Source organism: Sciurus vulgaris (assembly GCF_902686455.1).
Source record: "Sciurus vulgaris genome assembly, chromosome: 6".
Classification (NCBI taxonomy): domain Eukaryota; kingdom Metazoa; phylum Chordata; class Mammalia; order Rodentia; family Sciuridae; genus Sciurus; species Sciurus vulgaris.
The window spans coordinates 106,652,525-106,673,765 of NC_136466.1; the positions used below are offsets into that span (position 1 = coordinate 106,652,525).

The window sequence follows — 21,241 nt, forward strand, 5'->3', positions numbered from 1 at the left end:
TTTTAATAGATGGAGAAATTGAGGTATAGATATTTCATACAGGACATAGCAAAGTGTAGAACTAAAATAAGAATCAAATACAACCAAGGTAGTCTCTTCTTTTTTAATGATGGAAAAATTACAGAACAGTTCAACCAATCCAAGAATGTTTAGGAAGCAGCATGAATTCTTTCCTCCTACAGTAAAGGCTATCCATGTTTATTTGAATAGTCCTGTACCTTCACACCTGAGCTCTTACAGGAGAGTCGATAACAACTTATCAAGTAACATCACAATTCTCAACCTAGGAATGAATCCTGGCTAGTATGTGCAAGATGTTTTCTTATACTTTTTTTAAGCTACTGAAGTACAAGCTCAAGGCTCCTCAACCTGACTGGAGGCATTTGAGTAGGAAGTTTTAAGCGGGATGAAAACTGCCTATGTGCCAATCCCTTCTCCCTCCTCCCATCTGTCTTAGTGGTGGGCATGATCTGGGAAATAGAGAAAACCCTGCAACTCTCAGGGAAGGATTTTAAGCTTTAGATACTTAATAATCAGTTCCATAGGACTAATTTTCTTATAAGAATAAACTTATGGTCTGCATAATCAAAGAGTCCACGGTAATGTTTTTCAAACTGGGTCAAAACCTATTAGTGGGTCATAAAAATCATTTCGAAGGGTCACAACCAGCAGGTTTTATTAAGTAGGATGGAAAGGAAAAGAATAGAGATTATCAGAGTGGATCACACATTTTACTCCCTGGTTGTATGTTACATGTTGGGTCATTAAATAAATGGTGTTTCTTATGAGGTGTCATGTTTAAAGGGGCTTGAAAGTCACTTTTCGTAGTGCTTTATCTGTTCCTGACTGATCGTTGTGTTGGATATGACAGTTCGTATCTCATCCTCCTTGTAAACCTACCGATTTCTTGAAGTGAGATTCAAGTCTGAAATACTTTGCCTACACTTTTGTGTGTGTGTGTGGGGGGGGGGGGGTGTGCTGGGGATTGAATCCAGGGGCACAAAGCCACTGAGTTAGGTCCCCAGGCCTTTTTATTTTTTATTTTGAAATAGGGTCTCATGAAGTTGTTGAGCCTGGCCTGAAACTTGTGATCCTCCTGCCTCTGAGTCAGGATCACAGGCGTGTGCAACCATGCCCAACTGAATTACATTTCCTTTGCTACAAAGATTTCTATAATATCTTAAACACAGTGGGTGCTTAGGAAACCTGTTTGAAATTCCTTCTTTTTTTGCTTCTAAGTAAACTTCTAAAACATACTTTTAGAACTGTCAAGTGCTATTTGTAATTCTACTTCGTTCAGCTGATACCAATTATATGCGTAGGCTGGCGTTAACACAAGCATTGCTTTTTAACCATTTTTTCCTTATTTGTACGCACTGTGGCCCAAACACAGAGGAATTCACCAAAAATAATTGCATTGTGACTACTGTGCAGATTTGAATTTTTGTTTTTCAAAGAGCTCTCTCAGCTGCTGCTCACTGGTGGCTTCCTTCTGCTGCATCAACTCAGAGGTTCCTTTGGTCACACCCCAGGCATCTGGCTTTGACAGTGAGGGGTTGTATGGCCTGCCTGAGGCTATCCGAAGATTCTGCCAGTATTCCTTCCTGGCCCTGTAAGAACAAAACACACATTAGACTCCTCCATTAGCATAGGGCTCTATGTCACTGAGCTAAGATAATCCCAAAAGCCATCTTTGGCTCTGAGAGTATGTCTATTAAAGCACATGTATAATCCAGACTAAGACCTTTAAACCGTCATAGAATATGTAGGTCTATAATTACTTTGAATTTCTTCTTTTAACACATACACAGGGATCAAAAACTTAGAATTTAGAACGGAAATATTTTCCTCCCAGTTGATGTGACCTCTCTGTCCCCACATTTTGCCATTCTACCTCATGGACCTGCTCTGTCCACGTTTTAGTCATCTCCAAACCCAGGATGGCTTTGGCATCTGCAACTCTGCAGATTTGTTTCTGTTCTTTCTATTCCATGTTCTCCTTCATCAGCAAGCCTCATAATATCTGGTAGCCCTTCTAGAAGTCTTCTACACAAATGATTAGAATTCACCAACTTGCTAATCTACTCTTACCCTGTGCTGCGTGAGACCCTGCAGGCTCCTCATTTCCTCTGGGATGAGGTCATAGGTCATCATGATCATGAATAATAAAATACCTCTTCCTCCTGCTCCTCAGGCAGCCAGGTCTTCTACCAAACTCTGTCTCTACTGTTCTTAGAATTCTAGTTTCTCAGTGCTCCATCCTCTTTCCACCTCTCAGTACCTTCCTGCAGGCTGTTCCTTTGTCTGGACATGGAATTCATTCAAAATTCATCTCAGAGGCATCAGCTTTCGTAGAAATTCTTCATTAATTTTCTTCTGCCTTTTGCTCCTGAAGCCATCACTCAGATCCTGTACTACTATGCATGTCTTCACTGTTGAAATTCCTATACCATTTGAATCTTTGCCTACTAGGTTGTTCACTCGCTAGGGTCAGGGCTGTGCCTTGGACTAGTTTAGCATCCACAATGGTGTCTGACAGATTACTGTGTCCAGTTCATGTCTGCTGAATGGAGCAGACCTGATCCCTCTGCCTGGAGTACCCATCCTCTGACCCCTTCCTTTTCTACCTGGAATCTTACTTAGCCTTCAAAACTCAGCCCCAAATTCCCCTTCTAAAATATCTATTAGGCAGAGATAGACGTTGTTTTCTCTTGTAACTTTTTTATCCATGCCGCTAGTGAAGCAGTTATCATAATACACACCACACGATATACACTACATTGGCTCTTATTCATCTTCACCACAGTCTCTAGACCAGAGATTACATATATTTCTGTTTCTGTAGTATTCCTAGTGCCTAGCAAAGTGTGGAGTTTTTTTTTTGTTGTTGTTGTTGTTTTTTGTTTTGGTACCAGGGATTGAACCCAGGGGCACTTAACCACTGAGCCACAACCCCAGCCCTTTTCCGCATTTTATTTAGAGACAGGGTCATGCTGAGTTGCTTAGGGCCTCACTCAGTTGCTGAGGTTGACTTTGAACTTGTAATCCTCTTGCCTGAGCCTCTGGGATCACAGGGGTTCACACCACACCTGGTGCAAAGTTTGATATGAAATTTGTTTCCTTATTTATTTATCTCCCCCATTGAAATGTATGCTCTGAGGGCAAAGAGCTCACCTATTTTAGTTACCATTGCATTCCCCGCTCTGAAATTCTTGACGTGAAATAGACTTAATTAGTATTGTTATATTTCAGTTATATTTAGCTCTTTTTTAAAAAAAAATTTTAAATTGTTGATAGACTTTTATTTTTATGTGGTGCTGAGGATCGAACCCACTGCCTCATGTATGCTAGGCAAGCACACTACCACTGAACCACAGCCCCAGTCCTATATTTATCTCTTAAAAATCAATGTGATTCAATGTTAGTGTCTACCACATGGATTTTATTTTACTGGAGCACAAAATCATATTTCATTGCCACTTAGATTTTTCACCTTCTATATTCTTAAAGCTTTCTTCAGAAATCACTCCATAAGGATGTTCTATAACATCTCTCTGAGAAAATGAAAGGAAGATGACTAATTCTTTGTCCTCACATAGCAAATTAGTTGCACTCTTTCAGTGACCTCACATGAACATGTTCATAATCTAGACATATTTGGCTTAGTAAGTTGGGAGGTACTTACCTTGCTCTAATCCAGGGTTTGGTGTGCATGTCCAAACCACTTCCCCAGCTGCCATGTTTTTCTGATGCTGGTGGCAAAAATCCCCTTTCTGGGGCCAGCTCCTCTGCAATTGCCCTGATGTGGTAGGGCTCAAATCCACAACACCCACCAATGTACCTGACCCCCAGGTTGTAGGCCTCTCTGGCATATTTTTGAATATCCCATCTGGTTGCAACTCTGGGCTCCAGTCCTGCAATAAATGACATTGTGGTTGAATTCTTTTTATTAAAAAAATTAAGATAAGTAGCTTCAAGATGTATATACCTTTCGATAAGTAAATTATAATTTTTAAAAAGTAAATTTTCAATAAGTTGTGAATATGCAATTCTTAGGTCTTAAAATCTATTTGCCAGTTTGTGTTTATATATTCAGTTTTACATGCTACAGTATCCAGTCTTCTGGTTGCTTCTCAGTGATCCTTGCCCTTTGGTGTTCTCTCCCTGCATTACATCAGGGCTGGTCTGTAAGACCTAGTAATATATGCTAGTAGAGAGGGTATGTGACTTCAGAGGCTGGGTTCCAACAACATCATGATTTCTGCTCTGCTCTTTTTTGGAGCACTCACCCTGGGGAAGCCAGCTACTCAAATGTCACTATGGGACCGTGAGCGAGGAACCGAGGCCTCCGGTCAACAGACAGCAAGAATCAGACTCCCAAGAGCCACCTGCACAAATTTGGTTGTAGATCCCCTGGCTCAGATCAGGCCTTCAGGTGCCTATAGCTTCAGCCAATATTTGTACCACAACCTCTTAAAAAAGAGACCCTGGATAAAAACCTCCCAGTTAAGCTATTTATGAATCCTGTTTTTTTAAAAAATATTTTTTAGTTGTAGATAGACACAATACAATTAATTAAGTAATTAATTTCTGGGTTGCTGAGGATGGAACCCAGCGCCTCACATGGGCTAGGCAAGTACCCTACCACTGAGCCACAACTCCAGCTCCTATTTCTGAATTCTGGACCCACCAGAGACAATAGCGTGTGCTTTTATAAGCCACCGAGTTCGGCAGTGATGCGTTATACAGCAAAAAGTAACACAAACACCTTGCCACTCTTCCTCTGCCTCTTCCACTGTCATTATTTTATAACATCTCACTTCTCCGAACATCCCTGTGGAATACAGCACCTAGCATAAGGACTTGAGAATGGAACAGGGCTGTGCTCCGCCCCAGCTAACCTTCCACATGATTTCAAGGTGGACTCACCACCTTGCTTCCCAAATACATGGAAAGGCTTTCTACCTCTACCTAGATTCCAAGAATTCTCTCACTTCATGTCCTTAGTCTCTTCACTAAAATTTGTCACATAGCTCAATCCATTCCAAAGGTTCTGAACCATCTGAGCCATATTCAAATGAGGAGAAGCACTTAGTATATAGCAGATCTCACCTTATTTTTCTAATGAGAAAGTTAAGATCTCGAGGATTAAGGGATTTCCCCCCTAAGGTCATACAACTCAGCAATGGAGTTGGAACTAGTTTCAAATCTCCACTGCGCTCCATCCTGGAGGATGTCCTTTTCACCAACCTAAAAGTACACAGATTGGTTGTCGCCTCTGAGTTTACATGAAAGTCAGTTTTGTTTTGGTTTTGCTAGCTGGCCCCATTTTTCCTTCTCCTACCCTCTAACACAAAGGGCGCGTTTTGGCAGCAAATAGAAACCAGGGGCAAGAGAAGAGGAACTTACTATGACAGAAGCTCTCTGGCTATAAATTTGAAATTTATCAAGCAAAGATATTGAGGTAATTTAGAAAAATGTCTGTCTTACCAAAGGGGAATTCTGGGAGATCGATAAAGCCCTGTTTGCTGCAGTCGGGAGTGTGGTAGGCCAAGGGCTGGCTCATCAGGTGAGCTTTCAGGTGGGCGGCCTCCAAGCCCTCTTTCATGAGCTTCACTGTCTGTAAGCTCATTGTGGGGTCAAAGTGGCAGTTCACACCGACGATGGAGGCGCCTGCAAGTGGGGAAAAGTCTTAGATTTAGATGGTGCAGATACCAGCAGGCCCGCTTCGCCCCTCTTCAGGAAGTCTGCATTTGGAATGATGGATTGGAAGTGTGGCATTTGGTCCTCGCTCCCCACAAACCTATCTTATCCGTGAGCAAGAATGATTACTAGCAGGCAGGAAGTGCTTTCTGCGAAAAGTGCTTTGAAGAGTCTGGTATAATTGAAGTGTCACTTATGCGCACTTGGCTGTCCATCTTTTTTTCAAAAAAAAAATCATGATTAGAGTTTTTTTCCTACTTCAAATTTTAGTAGTCAATTTTTCAATGTTTGACATTATGTTGCAAGCACAATAATTTTTCAACACTCCCAGCTGCTAGATGGCACCTGTGTTTACTATAGTGCTGCTCATTTGAGGCATAAATGAATGTTCCCTATCACCAGGCCCGTTTAATAATTTCACTAGGCTTTGTGGCACAACAACAGAAAGTAATTTAGGAAAAAAGTTTTTCAGAAATCTGTTTTCTAGAAGAAATTTTCTGTCTAGGTTTAGTGGTTTGGAAAAAAAAATCTTAAAAATCTTTTGACTTGAGCTAATCAATACAGTTAACAGCCTATCAATCATTTTGACAAGCTTTTCATTTACATTTTAACCTCTCCAGACTCACAACTATAGGGGGTTGTCTGCCTAAAGCTTTCTTCTAAAATTTGTTGCTGTGAAGTTTGATTTAGTGAGAACAAAATGCTTTAGACACTCCATTTTTTTCCCAAAAACTTTCCTTACAATCATTATATTCCTAATTGGATCTGGACCAAAAATGATTTATCATGGCAATTGTTAGACATAAATTTTGGCAATTTCCTCCACTAGCAGATTTGAAGAAGCAATGTGATGTTACTCTGTCCTATCAAAATAGGGGGACTTCCCAAGTAGAACGTTTTCTTTTGGAGTTTTAAATTTTTTGGTAAAATATCCAGTCATAAGATTGGTCATCTGAGCCATTTTTTGAGTGTACAATTTAGTGGCACTAGTTATAGTCACAATATTGTGCAGCCATCATCACTATTTACAAATTTTTTCATCACTCCAAAGAGAAGCTCCATGCTCATTAAACAACTCCTAATTTTCCCTTCCTCTTACATGTGCCCTGGAACCACTAATATGTCTCCTATACTGTCCATTCTAGATATTTTGTATTCATGAAATCGAATAATATTTATCCTTTTGTGATCAGCTTTTTCATTAAGTATGATGTTTCCAGGGTTCATCCCTGTTGTAATCTATTAGAGCTGCATCCCTTTTTATGGCCAAGTAATATTCCATTGCACATATATACTACCACATTTTATTTATTCATTCACTTGTTGAAGGACTCTTGGGTTGTATCCACTCTGAAAAGGACTTCTTTTTGATGGGCTTACGGCCTAGGATTTTGTACCTTATAATAAAGATACCAAGAATAAGGGCAGGAAAGATTCTTTTTGGATGCCCTGATAGTGACACATCCAGATTCTAGGAACAACACCACTGACGCCACAGCCTTTGGCATCCAGTGTTCAGTGGTAGGTGTCTCAGTGGTCCTTACGGGGCTGGGTCTGTTGTTTGTTCTTCATTCTCGGACCAGTTAGGCTTCACTCCGTCAATCCTCTACCAATACCTTTTGCCAAGGTTGCCGATGACTTCAATCGTGCCAAATCCAGCTGTGACTATTCAGCAGCATAGGACCTCTGCAGACACTCCCCCTTTCTTGGCTTCTGAGACCCCCACACTCTGGGTTGCTCTTACCTCCTTTGCTGCTTTTTTGAGTGTGACGTGCTGACTCCTGACAGTCCTGGAGAGCCCAGGATCCCACTGAGTCATCTCCTCCCATTTCACCCTCCTTCTCTTGGTTCAGGGCGCCAACACCATTTACCTGGGTCTCTTCCTAGTTACTTTCTCTAACCCTGGCCTTTTCACTGAGTTCTAAGCTTGAACATTCACCACTTACTTACCTTCACTTGGTTGTTGACTATCTTTTAATTTATTTTTTGGGCTATTTTGCTGCCAGCATTTCTCTTTCTTGCTTAACTTTATTATGCTAATTGATCAATCAAATGTTGGCTATTTATCAGATACTATTATCATCTATAGATAATAAATATCTGTATCTATTACTTATAATAGATATCCAGCTATTTATTGGATGTCTATTAGGTATAAGGTTCTTTGGGGATGTGGCTCAGTGGTAGAGTGCTAACCCAGAATGGAGAAGGGCCTGGGTCCAGTCCCCAGTACCATTACAAAAAAAAAAGGAAGAAAATTTTGAACTAAACTAAATTTTGAACTAAACATTGGAAGATGGACTAGATTTATTAGGCAGATATTTATTAAGTATGATGTGCTGTGCCCTGTGCAAGGCACAGGGTCTTTTGTGCTGAACCAAACAGAGATAGCCTCTGCCTTTGTGGGTCTTATAATCTAGTGAGACATGAAAGAGATAAACAGGAGAAGTGCACTGAGTTACAGAGGATATGTATAGTGTACAACGGTGTCAACAACGGTGGCCTCCTCCTCTGAGCTGAACGAGGAAGGATCAGATGCAGGCCACGCACCTCTGCCAAAGAACAATGGGAATGACAAACGTCTTCTCTGATCTTTTGAAAACAGTTAACTTGTTTCCCCCCACTCTGTTTTAATATGTCCCATAAAAAATTAGGGTTTTGTGACTTCATTAATAAATTTAAATATTTGTTATTGTTGATGGCAAGTATGAACGAAAGTTTCATGAAAAATCAGGAGTTGGATAAGAATCAGAAAGGAAACAAATCACCAGCCAAATTTCTCTGTTTCACAGAGTGAGCAGGGCTCTTCCCCTGACAGTTATTCCTTACGTTTCAAATGAGGCAGTTTTGAAAACAGTCAGTGAGTTTACCCTAATTGAAATGAAATGCAATATTGGGAACAGAAAGTGTATGAAAAGATATATTAGGTGGTCAATGTTTCATATCAAAGATTTTTTTGATTTATTATACCAATTACAAAAAGCAAAATATGCTAGCAATTGATTAGAATGGAAAAACTTCAGCAAAGAGGGCAACCAACTTTGAAGTTATTAATATTTAAAGACTTCTACTTGAGACAAGTTTAAAGTAAAACACAATTTATTTTAAAGTTTCTTTTTTCCTTTTTTGGTACTGGAATTGGACCCGGAAACACTTTACAACACTAAGCTACATCAGCAGCCCTTTATAATTTCTTATTTTGAGACAGGGCCTTCCTAAGTTACTGAGGCTGGTCTCAAAATTCCAATCCTCCTGCCTCAACCTCCTGAGTTGTTGGGATTACAGGTGTGCACTGCTGCACCTGGCTAAGGTTTCTTTTGACTTCCCAAAACATGCTTCTCATTTCTAGGTGTTAAATCACCTGCATAGATACAGTTGTTCTTTTGAAAAACCTGGTGCACCTGTGTGTGTGTGTGTGTGTGTATGTGTAAACTTTTCTTCCGTTGGAACTCAATAGTGATATTATTAATTATTCCTTAAAAAAAGTAAATTACTGGTTTCCTGTTAACCAAAGGAGTCTACACTGATTCCTGGAAGGATGTGTATTTGTATGTTATTTTATTTTTGTTTGTTTTCATTTTCTTTGGTACTGGGAATTAAACCCAGGGGTGCTTTACCACTGAGCTACATCCCAGTCCTTTTTTTTTTTTAATTTTATTTTTAATTTTGAGATGGGGTTTTGCTAAGTTGCTGAGGCTGGCCTAGAACTTGTGACCCTCCTGCTTCAGCCTCCTGAGTTGCTGGGATGACAGGCCTGTGCCACTGCAACTGATTGCGTGTTATTTGAAGTCTCCGTCCTTGCAGACCAATGGAAATTCATCCTCACCTGCTTTCACCAGGCGCACTGCACACTCGCCAGGGGGCACGCCATGCAGATCTCCTTCAGGGCCAATGCACATGGTGGCTGCCACGGGTTTGCCAGAAGTTTTCAAGGCTTCCACTGCCCACACAGCTTCTTCAACATGTTCAAAATACTGAAACAAGTTAAGGTTAGCATACTTTTAATCACGTTTCCCATGAAACAATGAGAATACTCATTCTATAAACTGTCTAGTGCTGATTAGGTTATCAAGCATTTTAAACAGAATAGAATGGGATAGCAGTTTCTCAATGTGAATTGCAGTCAGGAAGTTTGAAAACCACCATCTAGATCAGCTGAATCTGCTAATCATCTAGATTAGCAGAATCCTTAAATTGGAAAAAGATTTCAGAAATGAAATATTGCCATTAACTTGTCATGATTGGCACCTAACCCCATGAGAGCAAAGGGTAGAGAAAATGCATTAAGGGTACTTGTCTTATCTCTGATCACAGCTGTGTTTACCTCTGCAATCAGGAAGTCCACATTCTTCTTCATAAAGACCTCTAACTGCTGCCGAAAGATTTTTTTAACCTCAGTTTCACTCTTGCAGCTGAGGTATGAAGGTGTCTGACTCACACCTCCTGCAACCAAAGCGTCTCCCTCATTAGCCACTTGCTGGGCAATGTCGCAAGCTGCTTCATTGACTTTCTGCCCCTAAAGTGGGTGAATACAGGAGACACCTAAATTTCATGTGAAATTGAAAAAAAACAAATTTATGCTACATCTCAGTTTTATGTTTATGGTAGCGATTTCATCCAGAAAAGGACGACTATGGAGTAGGGCAACACTTTACCAAGTTGAGCAGTTTCCAAAACAACACTAATGATAATGGCAACAATAATAAATCTAATGATAGTGTCCGGGATATAGCCTTATGCCAAAGATCTGTGAAAGGATCAAAGTTTTCTCATGCAAGAATCTGATCTGGTATCTTCCAACGTCTAAGCTGCATTTAGATGAGTGCAAATAAAGGGGGTGGTGGCGAGGATCGGCTCATTTCTGACTGTCAAGATTAAAATTCAATTAAAGCCACAGCAAATTCATTACTTTTTGTTACATATTTTCTCAAATGATAAATAAATCCATTTTATAAATATTAAAACTTGGCCCTGAGCTGGGTTGTTTTGTTTTGTTTTGGTACTGGGGATTGAACCTAGGGAGACTTTTCCACTGAACTGCAGACCTTTCATTTTTTATTTTGAGACAGGGTTTTGACAAATTTCCAAGGCTGACCTTCAACTTGGGATTCTTCTGCCTCAGGCTCCTGGGTCACTGGGATGACAGGTATGTGCCACTGTGCCGGGCTTGTTTTTGTTTTTTAAGATGGGGACTGGATTGCGCAGGCTGGCCTCAAAGTCCTGGTCTCAAGGGATCCTCCTGCTCCATCCTCCTTAATAACTGGGACTACGGGCACACCACTGAGCCAGCTGGGCTGGGGGTACAGCTCAGTAGTAGAGTGCTCGCCTAGCCCATGGGAGGCCCTGAGTTACAGCTCAGCACCCCCAAAACAAAACCAGCAACAAGACCCCCCCCGCCCGGCCCCTATCCTAAAAACCAACAACAAAACCACCAAAGCTCAGCACTGTAGATCACATAGACTCGTGGAATTTTAGAACTCCCTATTCATTTTAGAGATGAACAGCCTTAATGGGGTAAAGGGCTTGCCCAACAACACAAAGCTGGTTGTAGCGGAGTCAGACACTGTTCCAGGTTTACTGACTCCTTCCCCTGCACTCTGCAAATTCTGTAGGAATTTGTAAGGATGCTCTCTTTACTCAACAATTTATCATGAGACTGGGACAATGATTATTAAATAAGTCTTTAATTTGCTTCATTAAATGCCTTTCTGTTAATTTTAGAGATTCCAGCAAAAGCCTAAGAGTGTTATTTACAAGTTTCTTGTTTTTGTAGAAGTAAAACAAAACTCTCAAGAGACTCTGGTTTTTCTGAGTGACACAGTGTATCAGCGATGCTTTTTGCAGCATCTCAGCCTGGCTGTACTCACGGATATTTTCTCCAAGACATAGTTTCCCCTGTTCTCCAGCTTGTCTTCACTGGCATAGAAGGTGAAGGTCTGCATCACATTCGATCCAGCTCTAAGAAACTCTCGATGAAGCTGGCGAACTGGGAGATTGTACAAGGAAAGCTATAATTTCTGTGTTCAAATGGTTCTAAATAAACATGAAAATAACTACTTAGATTTCTAGTTGCTTGGGTATTTGCACATCTTGGGAATTAGTAAAGAGGTGGATCTGGGGTCTCTCGGCAACTCCTGCAAACTTGGCAACTCCTGCAAACTTGCTTTGACTAGATGGATGGGTGCTTCCCTAAGACTCACCCCCACCCCCCGACTCACCTGGAGCCAATTAGAACTGCAGATTCCTCAGACTGCTCCAGACCTAGCCAACCTGAATTCATTGCCAAACTCAATGCGCTTCCACAGGGTGCAAGAACCAGAGTTTTGAGAATAAATTTAAGCAGGAGAAATAAGCTGAGTGTTTCTGGATATCTTTTTGACTTCCATTTCCCATTTTCCCTTATCATAAGGTTTCTAGATTCATCCTCTAACCAATAATAGGATGTGCCTGGTCGCTATGACATAACATCACTTAAACTAATTACTTTCATTTTATGGTCTTAAATGCCTCATTATGGTTGTGTTATTTTAACATTTTAGAAGCTAAATGAGCAGTGCTGCATGGTTATATACCTACATAGTTAGATATTAACCTTGTCAATTTAGCATGCGAAATGCAAGTTTTTGAAATTTCAAAGCAAATTCTAAATGGTCAAATAAAATTCTGCTTTTCTTCACTGGAATAATATGTTTGCAACAAAATCATCTGGGAGCAAAATGTGACCCAAATGAACACAAAGGTATTTATAACTGTATCCCAGTTAGCATGGGTAAACATAGATGTCAATGCAAAAAAAGTGTTAATGTACTTTACAGCCCAATGGGAGTGTTACATAATATACACATATGCACTGTATTAACTTTCTAAAATCCCCAAATTTCTCTATTCCATCACACATTTGGTCCCAAAATGGTTTGGATGAACGATTGTGGACCTGGAGCATATCCTTACTTTTCTTACTGCCTCCAGCACCAAAGAGTAGGCCCCAGGCACCAGATGTGTAAAATGTTTCAGATGAAGTTCAAATTGCAAGGAAATTTTTGGGGGTCTAGTCCATTCTAGCTACCACTCAGTCTAAATTATCATTGCACTAATAGATAAACAGCTTAATTTGCATAAAACAGCATGAAAACAGATCACTCCTCTCATTCAGTGTGTGAAAGTTTTCCACAGCTCTCACCTACCCCCAAAGGTAAAATACAATCACCATCCTATGAGGATGGTACTATGAAAATGGGTTACAGGAGACCTGTCTTTTCTGGTGCATCCTGTAGTCCATTGTGCTTGACAGAATTTGAGCTGAATGCTGGCAGAATCAATTACCAGATGGGATTCAGTCTCTGGCAGAAGGGATTAAATTGAACGACTTGGTATCATGGAGTCTCCATTAATTCTTGGAAATCATGTAACTTCCCAGAAGAAATTGTAAAGCAAACACTCAACACACCTAAATAAGCTCAAAATAACAAGGAGTCACCTGACCAAGAGATAAAATGTGCTATTTCTACAGTAATAGTATTAAGGGAAATATCAAAATGATTTCTTTTGAGCTCCTGTAGTACGAAAAGTTTTTTAAACAATGTGACATAAAATTAGAACTTGTGGTTTAAGTAGCAGTTTTATTTGGTCTACATGGTAGAATCCAGGCAAGGGTAAGTTCATCATTCATAGGGTTTTGCCCAAAAAATGTTTTATCTGGAACTTAACCTGGCAAGCAGACCATAGGAAGCAAACCACAAGGATGTTTGAAATCTTCATTCCAGGTTCTTAGCCCATCATTGCACTGTGCTCCAAAAAGCCCTTTAGAGCAAAGCTCCTTAAGGTGGGGCTCATTTCACAATCACCTCAGGATGATGATTATAAATGCAGGTTCATAGACTTCAAAGAACTAATGAAGCCAAATTTCCCTAAGTGGGGCCCAGGAATCTGTAATATTTAACAAACTTCACTGGTGAAATTAAAATGTGATCTTCCCAGTTCTATACCTTTTCTTACAAGGGTAGAACACAGTATCATTTCGACTACTTTTTGGAAATATAAAAGTTGCATACATTTGCTGGGCTGCACTGTGTGAATATAGATCTTTCACTTTGGGTACTATTTTAGGGATTGTGTGGTTTGTACTTCTGTTCTTCTTCAGCAGAAATAGATTTTGTACTTTTCTTGCAGAAATAGGTTAATAAACCCAAGAATACTACCGAGAGAAGCTACAACTCAGTCAACTTAATAACAGTAGTAATGCATGTGTTGCTTAACATTGCCAGGCATTATTTTAAACACTTTACATATAACCTAGTTAACTTTCCTAACAACTTTGTGAGTTAGATGTTAACCGTTGATGTGCATTGTTAGTTTCCATCAATTATCACTGAGTTTGACAAAATATATTTATCTTTAATAACCACAAAAGAGAACTGTTCCTCTTAGATAAGTCACTAAAACTTCCTCTGTTTCATCTGAAAGACTTAACTTCTTTAAAAGTAATCGGAGCATACTCAAGCTCACTGTTTCATGCTGTCTTTTCTCAGGCATATACAGAATCTACTTAAGTCCCCTTCTTCCATCTATCTGTGCAAAGACTATCCTGTGAAACAAAGTCATCAGCCTCTCTCACCTTCCTCTTTTCAAGATCAGTAAGATCTTCTAAAATCCTTCCTTCATTATACTATCCAAACTGGTCAGAGAAGTCCCATTTACCTCCCCCCTTGCTCAGTCTAGCTCTGTAACTGGAATCCATCATTCATTCACTCAATCATATGTGCCAGACCTTGATTGTTCTAGGGGCTAGAGGTACTTCAGTGAACAATGAGTTTACATTCCAATACAGGTGGACAAATACTGATAATAATGAACAGAAAATTCAATGCCCTCAAGAAAACAGGATAAAATAATACAGAGGTAATAAAGATGATCAAGAATGACCATGGGGCTAATTTAGATTAAGCAAGCAGGACAGGCCTTTCTGAAGTGAAACTGATGTTGAGACACGGGTGCCATAAAAACAGAAGAGTTGGGAGAGGGTATCACAGTCAGAATAAAGGTCTGAGGTGGGATGAGATGAGCATGCTCAGGAGGACAGAACAGAGGCTGGGGCAGTCAATGCTGAAGGACATTCAGATCCTCAGCCCACGTGCCTCCTTTCTGCAGTGACCCAGGTGGAACATTCTCCTGATGTATCCAAGGCCAAAGGGGGCTCCCTTGCCCAGGGTTCAGTCCCCTCATGGGGAGAGGACTGACAGCTTGCAGGTATATTTTCCATTGGTAGGGGAAGGATACAGAGATCCAACCATCTTACCTCAATCTGGGACAACTCAGAAGGGCCTATCCACCACCAGAGTTCTAGAAGGCTGGTGGAGGCCTCTGATATACCTGCACCATCGCAGTGTAATTCCTCCCTCTGTCCAATCCTGTTTCTCTCACTCCTTTACAGGTATCATTTCCTAAAAGCACTCCCCAATAAATTTCCTGCACATGAATCTCCACTTCACAACTGGCTTCTGGATGACCTGACCTGCAAGAGTTGGATTAGGACAAGTCCTAGGAAACAACTGGAAAGTGTCATTTTGGAGCTAGAGCTCACTGAGGCCAGTAACAACTCTCTGATACCAGTGAACATCCTGCACCCATCACTTGTGGTGGGAGGATCTCTGACAGCTCCTTGCATGCTCTGGGATGCCACTGTTAAGCACATTCAACTGTGATGAACTGGGGTGGGATGCTCCTGGAAAGGTATGCACTAGCAGATTTATGAGAAAGTGTGCATATATTCAGATGTATAAGTGGTTTGGAGGAAGTCGTAATTATAAGGACTATGGAATCACATGGCTACTGTTGGGTACCATTGATGCTCTGAAGGAAAATAATGAAAGTCTAAGAGTAAATTATCTCCAACCTAAGGCACTGTATGAAAGTCTGAGGGCATGAAAAGAGACCCATCTTGTAAAACGAGAGAGCAGAAAGAGCTGAAGATCTGGCTCTGGACATAGGTATAGGGGATCACAGGTCCAGAGAGGTTGAACTGTCAACCAACAAGTCTGTAAAACCAAAGTTAGAGACTTGATCAGGAAAATATGGAACCCTGAGGCTAGGGGTGAAGACATATCCTCCTAAACATTCTGGGCCTGCAGAAGCGGCCCATCCCTCCCTCTTAAAGAATACTAACCTATTGCTTGAGGACCATTCAGAGGCCTCTGCCTCGAAGACATTTATTCCCCCAGGTTCCCTTCCACCTCCTCTCCTGGCCATCAGAGATTTGTGGTCGAAAAAGTAAAGTGAGGGCTGGGGAGATAGCTCAGTTGGTAGAGTGCTTGCCTTGCAAGCACAAGACCCTGGGTTCGATCCCCAGCACCGCAAAAAAAAAAAAAAGTAAAGTGAGTCTAAGGCACATGGGTGAAGTGTAGGACAGGTAGACATTTGCATTTAAATAGGGTTAGGTTAGTATGACACAAATTGAACCTGTTGGCAAATAAACAACGGAGCAGGACAATGATTATGACACAGTACCATGAAGAGTAAAGTGGACATGTGGGGAGAATGGATTGTAACACTAAGCCTTCATGGACAAAGGGCTGACCTTGATGAGGCTGCGGAGTGGGAGTACTAGAGAGAATGAGCAGAAAGTAGGAAGTGGTGGGCAGCTCTTGGTGATGACAAAGTTTAGGAGTGGGTTGCTGTGATGGGAGTGGAGAACATGTTCACAGGAGATGGGAAGAGATTCAGGCACTACAGACAAAGTGCTGAACAGATCATCTGTGTGGAAACTGAAATCACCTTAACGGTGAGGGAGGAGGGACAGAGAGGAAGGTAGTGAGCCAGGTTCTAGACTCATCTAGAGTGCGGGGCAGGGACCAGGGGGTGAACAACTGATGCATCAGGGAGGGCTGCTTTGCTATCCAACATGTGAATCTATGATGCACCTCATAGAACCCAGCAGGCCATGACAAGTAGTTGGAAAAGGTTGCACACCTGCAGCTCTTTGATGGCTTGCTCATGGACTTGGATCAACATAGTGCTCATCATGAGAACTTAGGATAGATTCTGTACTAACCTGCCTCAGGGTGCTCCACAGCAGCTTCCGGGGTCCAGGGTCCTGCCTTTACGTAGCCCCTCTTCTCCAGGGCAAAGACAAACCCTCCATCTCCAATTACAACCTCTCCAGCATTTAAACGTTCTAGGATGCCCTAAAATTACAGAGGAGGGGCAAAGAGTTACTTGAGCTTTTAAGACAACTTTCCATTTTGAGTACTTTGGGTAATATATTCTTGAGAAGTAAGATTTCTCCAAAAATATGCATATTTTATACACTGATTTATGGTAGAACACTCATATAATGAAATCTGTGTATTCTTGTGTACGTGCTGCACATGGGTATCTTTCAGAACACATTAAAGAGTATTAGGACTGGGGGTGTAGTTCAGTTAGAACAGTTGCTCAAAGCCCTGGGTTCAACCCCCAGCATGGCAGGAAAAAAATGTATTTGAAGAGTATCAGTGTGAGAGGATATTATGTTTGAAGAGCCATCTGCTAAGGGATTAAACTAAATGATTTTGCTGTAAATCCTCAAATCTATACTGTAGCACATATTCTTTTTTCATTTGAAATTATATTATTTGAAAAATTGTACATATTTAAGGGGTACAGTGTGATAATTCATGTATATAATGCATGGTGATTAAATCAGGGTAATTGGTATTTCCATCTCCTTAAACATTTACCATATTTCTTTGGGTTGGGAAACTTTGAACTCCTTTCTTCTGGATCTTTTTTATTTATTTTTTGTTGTTGTTGGCGGGGGCATACCAGGGATTGAACTCAGAGGTATTCAATCACTGAGTCACATTCCCAGCCCTATTTTATACTTTATTTAGGGACAGGGTCTCACTGAGTTGCTTAGCACCTTGCTTTTGCTGAGGCTGGCTTTGAACTTGGAATCCTCCTTCCTCAGTCTCCTGAGAGGTGCTGGGATTACAGGCTCTTCTGGATCTTTATAAAATGTAGAATAAATGGTTATAAACTATACTCACTCTATTTAAGTACACATTTTTTTTTGTTGTTGTTTTTTTTCCCCCTCAATGCTGGGGATTGAACCCAGGGCTTCATGAATATTAGGCAAATACATTTTACTAAGCTACAGCTCCTCCCATTTAGCGCACATTCTTAGAATGGTGTTTGCTAGTCTTCTTTTTTTAAAAAATATTTTTAATATTTTGTAGAAGTTGACAGACCTTTATTTTATTCATTTATTTATATGTGGTGCTGGAAATTGAACCAGGGCCTCACACATGCCAGGCAAGTGCTCTACCACTGAGCCACAACCCCAACCCCTGCTAGTCTTCTTATGCTATTAATAAACTTAAAATTGTTAAAGAGGTCAAAGTGGCATATAATACCATTAGGGCATTTGGAAACTGAAAAGTCATAAGACACTTGTAAAGGCAGAAGGAAGAAGATTTTAGCACAAATATGACCAAGTAACTTAAAAGACCTTTCTTTGCTATTAAAGTTCGTTTTCCACAACAGTAGCTCTGTTATGCATTCAGGAAGTTGGGAGTGCACATTCTGTACTCCATGCCAGGAACAGGGCAGGAAAGTAAAAATATTTCCAGCCTATATGCCATACCTATTCCATGTACAGCACTATGCAAGAATCACCCGGTGTTAATGTTCAAGAGATGAATTTTGAATGGAATATTTTAAAAGGACTTTATAGATTAGAAAATGATTTACTATTGTAACTATTTTTTTTTTTTTAACTTCAAAGAACCATAGACTTCAAAGAACCAAGAAAAAAGGTCTCCTTTCATTTTAGGTTGCCTGCTTTGATTTTCCAAATGAGGAATGAAAGCCAAGAGTCCCTCAGAAATTCATACACAGTCTCCAAGACTAAAAGAATCTTCCTAACTCTTATTCTTAAATGATATCTAGATTTGATTTTTAATAGGGTGGAGGAGGTTGGGGCAACCCTGAAGAAACTGTGAAGGGTAAAGGAATAACTTGGAATGTACCTACTGTGTTCCATTTACTACCGATTCTATTGTTTAAAACAAATGCTCATATAACAAGGGCCACATAAATATTCTGGAGGCATTCATAGGGTTCTGCACCCAAATTCCTTTCTACCTTCTTACAGCGTCCTTTATTTTAATCCTCTTCCCCTTCATAGTCCTATCCCAGACCATTTGGACAGTAGGCACTCAGAGACAAGAAGCAACTGTCATTTTGACCCAACTAACAAGATATGTGTGTATGTATGTATATATATATATACATACATACATATACACTTATCTGTCAGCTCAGTTAAATCAGAAACATGAACAAGGTCATATAAACAAGATCTGACTTTCTACTAACTTTCATTTGGGAGAAATAATTCATGAAATTTTGGCAGTTAACATCTCTCATTGAAAATATGTTTCAAACTTTAGTGCCACATTTTTAACACACAGCGTGGCTAAGCATCTGATATTTGGTAGTGGTGGACAGGAGTGATTCAATTACTATGCTGATCATAAAATTGTCCTACACCTGCATATACTACCTCTTCAGATTCTACTACATTTTTCAATTACCTGGACTACAGAATTCTCTGCTCCTAAGCAAAGCAGATTTTAAAAGTGGAATGTGCTGTGGAAAAAAGATGTTGTTTTATGAAAAGGTATTACAGAACAGCATGTGCAATATGAGTCCATTTTTGTTTAAAAAGTACCCATTTGCCTAGACATCAAACTAAAAGAATATATACCAAAATGCAGCAGGCACTGTACTTTGTACTTTTATCAGTTGTTAATAATGAACATATGTTATCTTTGCAACATACTTTAGACTCAAATATGTAGAGGCATTATGGTTCATGTTTTAAGCTGATATGGAAACAAGGTTACTAAGGAAATTTTTCTCCCTGTTATGTCCATCTGTTCCTTAGGCAATTCTTTAGCGATAATTCTTTTAAAATGTTAATGTTCTGAGTTTTGAGTTTGGGAATGGGTTAGAATCCATGGCTGTGAAAATGGAGTCACACCAAGAAAAAATAGTAATTAAATTTCCACAGGACTCAATCTTTCCAGTGGATTTACGGATTGGCAGCAATTCTCAACCTACCTGAACTGGGTACAGCCCTAATCACTTGTTCTTTCAGCACTCTCCTTATGCCCTCCACATGCACCCACTAGTGGGGCATGGTATTTAAAACACCTAGCTGAATTGTTCTTTTTCCATGTGTAGTCTTTTTGATTTGGTGACCATCCCTTAGAAATTGGGCACAACCCGAGGGGTTTCCCAGCCCTCAGGGTCCCCACAGCCTAGGGAGTAAGTTGGTCTGATCCCGTTGCGTCCAACCATTTTCCAAGGGTTTCTGTAGTGCAAGGTTTGGGACTGGGTTTTGGGACACCAAAGGGTCAAGTGTATTTCTTCTTCCCGCCATCCTTCTCTATTCCCCTTCTGTTCATCCATTCATTCCCAAAACTTGATGAAGATCGCTTATGTGGGCTGAAAAGACTCACCCCAGCCAGCCCCTGGAAAAGCAGGGATGGGCTGCTGGTAATCAGGAGGAAGACGCGCTGGGGTTTAGGTGTTTCAAGTTCTACCAACAGCCCTTCCTCAGTATCTTACAGCCACTCTGTTCCTTTTTCTCAAACCATGTTTCTGAAGCTCAGCTGGTGCATTTTCCTGTGGCAGTTGAAACAAATTGCGAATGAAACCTACCATCGCACCACCAACGTCTGGGCCTCGGACGCGGCGGGCGCGCGCAGCGGGAACCGGGTGGGGAGGAGCGCGCGCAACCGGCAGGACTGTGGGCCGGCGCCGGTGCCGCGCTGCAGTCTCCGCTGCCTCGCTGCCCGGCGCCGCGGGCCCCCAGCCTGTGCCCCACCACGGAAGCGGGAAATCGAGCCTGTGGGTGTGAGGAGCAGCATTTCTAGGAAGTTCTCTGGTCTTGGGGTTCCGGACTCGGAAGGTGTTGAGTCTTGAAGCTCTGGGGGAGCCCTTGAGTCGGGGATGCCTCAGAGGGTACCTTTGGGAGAAGGCACGGGTCACAGAGATCCAGGGCGCACTCTGAGCTTCAGAGCTGTGAGTGCCGGGAGAGCGGCTTTCGGAGGCGCTCTCTGGACATGGGGGTGGCTCGGATGCCGTAGGGTCATGCAGAAGTTTTAGAAACACCTTCCGGCCTGTACGCGGAGGGTAGGATGCTGGGTCCAGAGCCGGGGTTTGAGGGTCCCTCTGTGCTCCTGAGGTTGGGGTGCTCTGCCGGTGAGTGGGATTGGAGAACGCTCTTGGGCTCTCTGGAGACTCACCTTCTTGGCCTTTTTGCCCCCGACGGGTGCCATCTCCGTGGTGTTCAGACCGGTGCTTGGTCGAGTTGTGGACAGATCAGGAGCGACTTTCCCCCTTGCAAAGCTTGTGCAGCCCGGTGGCGGCACAGGCCTGTTTATACCTGCTACTCAGCGCAGGGTGGGTTTGGCGCGGTCCAACGCGGGCCTCGGCCTGGGAACACGCCCACCAGGCTTTTATTCTGGCCAGCAGCTCACTGGGAAGCTGCCCG

The 21,241-nt window shown here is 41.4% G+C and overlaps 1 protein-coding gene and 1 long non-coding RNA gene across 2 annotated transcripts; one reads left to right on the forward strand and one right to left on the reverse strand.

Moving 5' to 3' along the window:
- Positions 1 to 89: 89 nt before the first annotated feature.
- BHMT (betaine--homocysteine S-methyltransferase) lies at positions 90 to 21,154 on the reverse strand. The gene is made up of 8 exons (XM_079143583.1): positions 20,994 to 21,154; positions 16,751 to 16,883; positions 11,571 to 11,689; positions 10,028 to 10,219; positions 9,530 to 9,677; positions 5,491 to 5,673; positions 3,686 to 3,914; positions 90 to 1,610 (listed from the first exon to the last, which is right to left on the reverse strand). The coding sequence occupies exons 1-8, from the start codon at positions 21,024 to 21,026 to the stop codon at positions 1,424 to 1,426; spliced, it is 1,224 nt and encodes a 407-aa protein (XP_078999709.1). The 5' UTR covers positions 21,027 to 21,154; the 3' UTR covers positions 90 to 1,423.
- Positions 5,680 to 9,664, forward strand: LOC306663194. The gene is made up of 2 exons (XR_013764392.1): positions 5,680 to 9,379; positions 9,508 to 9,664. It is a non-coding gene; the product is annotated as an uncharacterized lncRNA (long non-coding RNA).
- Positions 21,155 to 21,241: the final 87 nt, after the last annotated feature.

What these genes read in the sequence shown, in the direction of transcription:
- BHMT (XM_079143583.1), bottom strand. Translation starts at nt 21,026, where the DNA reads ATGGCACCCGTCGGGGGCAAAAAGGCCAAGAAG. An exon ending in GGGGCAAAAAGGCCAAGAAG is followed by an intron (nt 16,884 to 20,993) that starts GTGAGTCTCCAG and finishes CTGTAATTTTAG; the next exon opens with GGCATCCTAGAACGTTTAAA. An exon ending in AGTGCGCCTGGTGAAAGCAG is followed by an intron (nt 5,674 to 9,529) that starts GTGAGGATGAAT and finishes CCCCACTTGCAG; the next exon opens with GCGCCTCCATCGTCGGTGTG.